Below are 8,687 nucleotides of genomic sequence, written 5' to 3' on the forward strand. Positions count from 1 at the left end.
GGCAGAGGAAGAATCGCTGGAGACACTTTTAAAACGTGAACCAATGGTCGACCAACCGCAGCTTCAGTCACCGGATGCAGATCTAATTCAAGAAGAATTTTCTATGGCAGGGAAAACCGTCACGGTTCCTGACGACCCAGCATTAATTTCAGATCACATCAATTCAAGTATCAAGAATGTAGCAGAAATCTCTACATTGAATCAAATGGATCCTAATGGCGAAGAAAAATCAGAACACACTGGTAATCAACCTGTGTCCGCAGTCGACGAGCAGCGACTGTTGAGGTCAAATAATCGACGAAGTTCCCGAAAGGATACCGCCGCTACAGAGTTCTCAGTGTCTACAATGCAGGGCCCAAAAGTTACTGGTAATGTGCCTAGAAACAAGCAAAAGCACCAGTGCCCTCATTGCTCTGACAAATTCGCACAGCAATACCAACTTCAGGCTCACATTCGGACTCACACCGGTGAAAAGCCATTCATGTGTGAAGTCTGCAGCAAAACGTTCTATGCGGCAAACAACCTGAGCAAACATATGCAAATTCACGACAAGGACCAACATCAATGTCCTCATTGTCCTGGCAAATTCGCACGGCAATACCAACTTCAGGATCACATTCGGACTCACACCGGCGAAAAGCCATTCATGTGTGAAGTCTGCAGCAAAACGTTCCATGCGGCAAACAACCTGCGCATCCATATGCAAATTCACAACAAGGACCAACATCAATGTCCTCATTGTCCTGGAAAATTCGCACAGCAATACCAACTTGAGGATCACATTCGGACTCACACCGGCGAAAAGCCGTTTATGTGTATAGTCTGTAGCAAAGCATTTCATGCGGTACGCATCCTGTGGTCCCACATGAAAATTCACGACAAGGATCAACTTCAATGTGACATGCAGCAAACCGATGGCGTTGAATCGGTGTGGATCAAAACTGATATTGCCGCAGAAGAGTCGGAAAAGGTATATATTCTCAAAACGGATCCTTTCGATGTCAAAGGGAACGCTTCTTTGACAGAGAAGACCGTCACGGGACTTAGCGACCCAGCAGCAATTTCAGATCACAACAATTTGGGTACTAAGCATGCCGCCGAAGTCTCTACATTGAATCAAATGGATACTTGTGGCGAAGAAAAATCAGAACACACTGGTAATCAACCTGTGTCCGTAGTCGGCGAGCAGCGACTGTTGAGTTCAAATATGCGACGAAGTTCCCAAAAGGATACCACCACTACAGAGTTCTCAGTGTCTACAATGCAGAGCCCAAAAGTTACTGGTAATGTGTCTCGAAACAAGCATAAACACCAGTGCCCTCTTTGCCCCGCCACGTATCCAAACACATACAAGCTGAAGACTCACATCCGGGCTCACACCGGCGAAAAGCCATTCATGTGTAAAGTCTGTAGCAAAACGTTCCATGCGGCAAACAACCTGACAATACATATGCAAATTCACGACAAGGACCAACATCAATGTCCTCATTGTCCTGGCAAATTCGCACGGCAATCCTATCTTAAGGATCATATTCGGACTCATACCGGCGAAAAGCCATTCATGTGTAAAGTCTGTAGCAAAACGTTCCATGCGGCAAGCTACCTGCACAAACATATGAAAATTCACGACAAGAACCAACTGACATGTCCTCATTGCCCTCGCAAATTCATACAGCAATCCCAGCTTAACAAACACATTCGGACTCATACCGGCGAAAAGCCGTTCATGTGTAAAGTCTGCGGCAAAGCGTTCCGTGCAGCTAACGTCCTAAGCGCCCATCTGAAAATTCACAACAAGGACCATCAGTGTCCCTCCTGTCCTCGCAAATTCGCACTGAAATCCCAGCTTAAGAGTCACGTCCGTACTCACATCGGCGAATAGTCATTCCGGTTACAAGTTTGAGGCAAATTGTTTCATGCGAATGCCTTTCTGTATAAACCGTTGAACCGATTCACAACAAGGAGAAGAACTTGTCAGAACGACAGCATTCTGAAATTCACAAACAGAAACAACCTACATAAGAAAATATTTCATTGATGCTATTTGCGAGTCCTGATAACAGAATAAGTTCGTTAAGATGGAACATGATAGTTGTGATGAACAGGATGAATAGAACGCGGTTTAAATAACGATCATCCACTAACATATTTTTATTTTAAGCTTTCTTAGGGCAACATATTAGATATTACTTCGTTCAATGCGTATCCCTTGGTGAAGTTTAACTTTCTTTGAATTCTTTGCTGAACACTCAAATAAACAATCTATATATATATTAAAATGAATGTTTGTCATCCGTCCGACCGTCCGTCTGTACCGCATTTTCTCCAAAACTACTGAAGCGTGAATCCACGTTAAATTTGGCGCAGCGTGGTTTTGTGACTCCGGACAATGAATACGGAGCAGTGCGACCCTCCCACACCTCCGGAGAGGGGGTGGGTTCCCATACAAACGTAACATAGAATACAGCATTATTCGGGTGGTTTTCGAACAACCCGTTTAAAACCCGAACTGGGAACCTTAGATAGGTTTGTAAAACGCAGGGTTTAAACTGATAACACTTATAGTTTATATTCCATTACTCATTAGACTGTACAAATGTGGTGAGGACTGTTGCAAATCAGAGCCCCCCTTGGCGAGCAAAACTTAATGTTATCCTAACTGTAGTACGGTTCGACAACCTTTTGACCGTTCGTGACTATATGGTCCACATATTTGTCTAGTGCCTTGTTTGCCCTCCTTATCACCAGCGCCTGCGCTAGTAATCCTCGTCGCTCGTGTTGGCCTTCCGCTGCTGCTGCCGCTGCTTCCGGATCGCGCGGTGTCGCGCCGCCAACATGAGCAGCTCGTTGAACGACGGGTTCTCGAAGTTGTGCCGGCTCGCGGTCAGCAGGTTGGCATCGATGTCCTCCTCGACCTCGTCCGCCTCCTCCACCTCGTCATCATCGTCGTCGTCATCGCCCAGCACACCCCGGTAGTCGGTCTCATCGTCCAAATACTCGGCGGAGTCACCGTCGTCGTGCTCATCCTCCCCGTCGTCGTCCTCGCCACTGGGATTGCCGATCTGTGCCTTGATGGCGGCCCAAATTTTCGCCTCCATCTCCCCGTCCTCGCTCACCGGCTCGAGCGGTTTCGTCACGACGGATCGCTTGTAGCGCGGCATCTCGATCGTGACGCGGATCGCTTCCAGCGTCGGTTGCGCATTTCGTGGCTTCCGACGCTGCGCTGGCACCGGTTGTTTGGTGGACGCAAGTTTGGATCTCTTCAGGTAGTACTTCTGCACAATGGCGGCCGCCATACGGAGAACACGCTGGGATGGGTCCGCGGGGCGTCGCACCGGATCGTCGATCACGATCGCTTTCGAGCCACCCTCCGGGTGGTACACTTGGGCGACCGAGTTGTGCCCGATGTCGTTACCCAGCTCGGCGCGAATGTCCGGCCGACCGTACCGTATTTCGGGCGAGGCGAACAGGGCCTTCAGGATCGCGTTCCGTGGTTGGCCCCGTGGCCGGCCCGCCTCTTCCAGGGCCAGCTCCCAGAGGCTGCCGTACACCTGCTGAAACGCCGCGCGTTCGTCCTCGGCCAGGCTGTCCTGTTTGAGCGCTCGAATCACGCTCGGCAAGAGCTGCAACATTTGCAACCCATCCAAGTGGCCGCTGGTCTTTGGTGCACTTTCCGGACCGACTGTCACCCGCTTCCGGAAGTGGTCGATCACGCGCTCCGTGTCGGCGCTGGCCCGCGATTCCGGCTGCCCGATTGCGTATCCGGACACACTTTGTACGATCAGCAAGCAACACACCAGCGATTGAAGGATACGCGGAGCGGACATCTTTTACTGTTGGTTCTGGTTCTACCGAAACGAGCTCCCGAGTGAAACTGATGGCCGAACCCGCTCCGGACGCGGTTCTTATACACCGCACCCACCGCCGGTCGAATTACCCACGCGGCCACCAGACTGCTACAGGTGCCGTGCGACTGTCGCCGGGGCCGTGGCCAGCGGTAGCTGCCTGTGCTGCCCTCTAATTGAGGAGCCACCCGAAAGGGTCTCTCGCTCTCTAATGTGTGTCCTTTTCGCCATCCGGCGTCTCGCCCTGCGGCGGCGGCGACCACTCTCGCCGATTTGGGTACGACAAAACCGTTCGAAGAGGCTGTTGATTTTTTTAGGCACTGTTTTACTCCTTCTGGCACCCGCCGGCCAGCCGGCGGGGTAGACGTCGGGGACTCCGGAACCTTCGCCCGGCTAAGTGCCGGCCGGAGTACGGTTTGCGAGACTTTCGATCCAAAGTCCCAGCCATTTGATATCTAATTCCAGCGCCGGTCTACCAGACGCCGAGAAAAGGTCGACAGGTTTGATAGTGACTGCGGTGTGGCTCCGGAAATGATCGGGGCGCCACCGGATTGGACCGGTCGCGGGCACTTCCTGTGTGCCCCGATATCCTCGAAGCCTCTCGTTCCCCGTTTTTTTGCTTACACTCATCCGTGTGTCTCCGGGTGGAAATCGGTTGCTCGGCGCTAATGGCCGCACATAAATCCATTTCCAGTTGGCGACACAGCGGCACAGGAAATGCGGACCGGGATCGTGAAGGGCTTTAGTGCCGGGCCGGGATTGATCATGACGCCAGCACCATTAGTTAATTCGTTGACTGTGGGGAACTTTCTTTATTTATTTTCGAATTCAGGAACGTTGATCAAGTGTTTAAACTTGGAGCTGGAATCTCGCTGTCTGAAAGCCTGGCCCGGTCATCAGCACGCGCCTGGAACCGGGACAAGTGGTTCTCCTCCCTCGGAAAACGGAGCCCGTCGCGCGTTTATGATGCTGATTGATTCATGAGCAGCAGATGTGGGCACACCCGGACCCGGACCGTTAGCTCTGGGGGTAACGGCAAGAACCGAGGTATCGACAGAGCGAGAGCGAGAGAGAGCCACGGGTCTGAGACAAGTCGCCAGTCGATCGCCCGCCGAAGCGAATAACGCCTCCGGCCTCCGGGGATAATCGTTAGAGGATGCCCAAAACAAAAGACCCAAACAGAAGGGACGGACCTGCGCTGAATAGGGACAGAGAGGTCCCGGTATGTGGTCAAATCGGGTTGCGTTTATTACCCACTTGAAATCACCACCTCCTGGCCGTCCTGGCACAGTAATGCACAGAGAGAGGGAGAGAGAGGGAGCGTGAGCTCGTATTGTGGCAAGTGTTAACGCACAATAGAGGGCCACAGCGTGGGGTAGACGCACCCATTAGCAGCAGCAGCAGCACTTGTCCGCTGCGACAAGTGTCTCGGACCGGGGTGGATTATGGCACCGCGGTGCCACATAATGCGACACATTTTCGGATACTGCGAATGGCCGGAGTGCGGTGCGGTTTCGGGGTTACGTAAGTGGGTACGGTGGATCGGATCGGCGGCCGGTCGAGACAGCCGGAAGAGGGTGTCTGCCGTGGCGGAGACCATTTTATTGCCAGCCATCGCTAATGTGTGGACACGATGGGAAAAAAGCCTGATCGATGATCGTTAGCCCGCCGATGATCATCGGGCTGCCGGGCTGCGCTCGTGCCGTAATAGTTCTGCCAATGATCGTCCTGGCTCGCTTGAAACCCGCCACCCCGGGGATCGTCCGTCCGGGATGTCAGATCGATCAAGGACACATCGGCCAGGCTGTGCTGGTGGGCCGGATAACCCGGCTGCGGTGTGCCGTGCTGAACGATCGACGCCAGTGTGGCTGGCGGGTCGGCGGCCTCCGGAATGGATTCTTCGATCTGCGGTGCGGTGGACTGATTGGCGGGACTTGGTGTACTGCTCGATGCGATACACGCGATGTCTGCTATCGCGCTATCCGACTCGGTGACCGGCACTTCCGTCGGTTGATCCTCGCTGACACTTTCTTCCACCGGTGGCACTGGCTCCGAGTCATCGTCGGGGTCCTCATCTACCGTACTGCGCGTTGCCCGCGGAGGATTCACCTTTAACCGGGTGCTCTTTTTCGGTTGCTTCCTTCCAGCCGCTTCCTCGTCGGCGTGAACGGTCGTGCCGTGCTGTAAAGATCGGATCGGAGCACCAAAGAGCGGGTTTGTCGCTTGCCGCGCAGTTGAAGTCTTTCGTACTTACCGAGCCCGTGGCGGCACCGAGATCGGAAAAGATCGACGGCCGTGGCTCGATGCCGACCGGCCCATGGGACGATAGGGAACCGCCAGGGAAATGGGGCCCCGGGGCTCCACCGGGGAACTGCACGGGAAACGGAATGAGGGCCATTGTGCCGAACTCACCGCCACCGGGGCCCCCGGGTCGAAATGGAATTTTTATGTTGATCGATGATCCGATCCCCGATCCACCCGGGCCGGCCCAGTACGGGTTGACGGAACCAGCACCGTAGCCGTACGCACCGTAATACGGATCGAACGAGGGGCGCCCGACGTCGATCTTGACGAACCCGGAACGGCGCGGTCGATCACTGTCGTCGTCGTCGAGCGAATCGACCAACGTCAGCCCGGTCAGCAGTCCCAAGAGCCCCAGAAACCGAGGGCCACGCCGTGTCGCGGGGTATTCCGGTTCACCGGAGCGCGTGTCGATTGGCCAGCAGTAGCTGAACGGAACGGAAGCCAGCAGAAGCAGTGAACGGGGTAACATCTTTGCGCGGCGTCACAAACGAACTAAGCCGCCGGTCGCGAATGGGGCGGCCTTTTGAAGTCAGTCCCGGCAAAAAGGGAAAGCGTATCCCGCATCGAGAGCCCCGCGCAAGCCATGATAAGAGAAATGGCTGCGCCAGAACCCGCAGCATACGCATGCCAACAGATGATCGCTTTGGGCAATCCGGTGTTCGGGTCCGGGCTTGCAACAAAAAGGGAAAGTGGCAACTGCAGTTTGTTGTTGGTTGCCGAGAACCTTTGGGTTTTTAGCATGCGGTTCGGCCGCTGAACTCGGCGAGAGCAGTGAAGCAGTTCTATGGTGGCCATTGGCGAATTCCGCGCGATGTAAATACAAAGTACAGATAGATTTTGAAATACTTTTTCGCACATGTCGGCCATAAAATGGTGAATGTTACTCTTCAAATGCTCCAAAGTTGCAGGCTTGTCTTGCATAAATACGATTCTTTGCGTAGCCCCACAAGAAAAATGGTCCAACGCTGTCGATGATCGCATGATCTTGGTGACCAAATGGAACCCGAAATTATGGCTCCCTGTCTGGCTGAAATCACATACAGTGGAAGGCGATAATAACCTTTGCTCCTGAATATTTGAATAATATGTGAAAATAAGAGTACGTCTTCGTTTTGAATGGCTCTTTTGCGACGTTGAATGTTAGTTTGGGGTTCTAACAGCAAAATTAGGGCGATATCATTTTATCGTGATTCAGATGTGATATAGTAGGCTGGTGCGGCCATTTGTTTCTGGGGCCTTGAAACTCGAAGCTTAAAGTTTTCAGTTTTCACGCCTTCGTTTTGCTCGGTATCAAAGCAACTAGAGTGCATTTCTCATGAGCAAAAATACCGTGATTTTTTACATGTTTTCATATTCAAAATGCAGAATCAAAGCTGACACATGGTGAGGAATTCACAAAACATTATGCTGTTTCTCAGCTTGAAATAGGGTAGAACTCTCTAAATATCCCTTGGTCATCAGTTAATAACGTAAATTAGTTAATATTTTGAGTATTAGTGGTAAAAATGATAGGGATATTGCACGTATTTTCGACGAAAGCGAGCAAGCAATCGGCAGCAATAATCAAGCTGTATGAACATGAAGATCGTATGCATGACATTGAAGCTTGTGGCGCAAGAAATCAACACCAAAACGACTTAAAAAACGCGTTCTTAATATCTCCTTCTGAAACCATTTTAAAATTGCCCAATATATGGATCGAAACCGAAAATCAGAAGGTCTACTCCTCGCATATCATTCGACGTAGCCTATAGCATGTAGACAAATCTGACCTTGTTTTCAACAAAATTCTGCACCTAACCTTGGCCATTGCAAAAAAAAGAACGGTATTTTACTATCTGCAGGCTTCGAAACCTCACTTATTGCGATAAAAGCTTAATAAATCATTAGGAAACATCATTACCTGGTCATGGTGACTCGAAAGCTGCCCAGAACTTGATGAAAGCAAAAACATTCGTGAATGCAGAAGTGTTATTGGTGAAGATTTCTGCGCACCACAGGATATTACTAAACAATCTGTAGAAAAATAATTAATGAGGGTTGCAGAAAAAACCACATAACAAAACGAGGATGTTTGGCCACACTGTCTGGGCGGAATGGTAAGCATTGCGGATACTAATCATCCCTTTTGATTGATTTTTGATTGACTCAAGCAAACTTTTCATCCTCGTATTTCCTAAAATCTTTTGAGTTCTTGCACTAAGGTTGTTTTCGCCATCCACTGTATTAAAAAATACTGGAAAGTGCCAGCCCTGTAGTTTCGAAACTACGCAAAGGATAACCCTGTGTACAACTGGTCTTGGTATTGTGACACAGCCCCGGAACGAAGCCCCATCATAGACCCCGGCACATTCTCTAACATTCTATTCATTGAAGAACGCGATCATCAACAAGCAGATTTCGTAGATATAGAGATCAACTGTGGCTTTTTTCTTTCGAAAGAGAGATTCCGTTTTCTATTTCGCAATAAAAAAAGCGCGTACGCGTAATACACTATTACTATTTGGGCCAGGACCAAGGCAAGGCGCTCATATAAGA

At 51.0% G+C, this 8,687-nt stretch overlaps 3 protein-coding genes across 3 annotated transcripts in view; 1 reads left to right on the forward strand and 2 right to left on the reverse strand.

Moving 5' to 3' along the window:
* The window catches only part of LOC131206549 (zinc finger protein OZF-like), a 2,881-nt gene extending 747 nt beyond the window's left edge, over positions 1-2,134 (forward strand). The window contains exon 2 of the mRNA XM_058199137.1: positions 1,140-2,134. Within this exon, the coding sequence (XP_058055120.1) occupies positions 1,140-1,882 (743 nt within the window). The 3' untranslated portion in view covers positions 1,883-2,134. The remainder of the gene's footprint in view (positions 1-1,139) is intronic.
* A 622-nt stretch (positions 2,135-2,756) lies between these two features.
* LOC131206552 (uncharacterized) lies at positions 2,757-3,827 on the reverse strand. The gene has a single exon (XM_058199141.1). It carries the CDS (start codon positions 3,825-3,827, stop codon positions 2,757-2,759), a length of 1,071 nt encoding a protein of 356 aa, XP_058055124.1.
* A 1,635-nt stretch (positions 3,828-5,462) lies between these two features.
* LOC131206555 (uncharacterized) lies at positions 5,463-6,618 on the reverse strand. Its single transcript, XM_058199145.1, has 2 exons — positions 6,100-6,618; positions 5,463-6,026 (listed from the first exon to the last, which is right to left on the reverse strand). Exons 1-2 carry the CDS (start codon positions 6,616-6,618, stop codon positions 5,463-5,465), a joined length of 1,083 nt encoding a protein of 360 aa, XP_058055128.1.
* Between the last annotated feature and the right edge of the window lie 2,069 nt (positions 6,619-8,687).

This window comes from Anopheles bellator, chromosome 1 (assembly GCF_943735745.2).
Source record: "Anopheles bellator chromosome 1, idAnoBellAS_SP24_06.2, whole genome shotgun sequence".
Classification (NCBI taxonomy): domain Eukaryota; kingdom Metazoa; phylum Arthropoda; class Insecta; order Diptera; family Culicidae; genus Anopheles; species Anopheles bellator.

Excerpts from the sequence above, each read along its gene's own strand:
- LOC131206552 (XM_058199141.1), bottom strand. The coding sequence starts at position 3,827 with ATGTCCGCTCCGCGTATCCTTCAATCGCTGGTGTGTTGCTTGCTGATC.
- LOC131206555 (XM_058199145.1), bottom strand. The coding sequence starts at position 6,618 with ATGTTACCCCGTTCACTGCTTCTGCTGGCTTCCGTTCCGTTCAGCTAC. Across the intron at positions 6,027-6,099 it reads TCGGTGCCGCCACGGGCTCG|CACGGCACGACCGTTCACGC; the intron begins GTAAGTACGAAA and ends CGATCTTTACAG.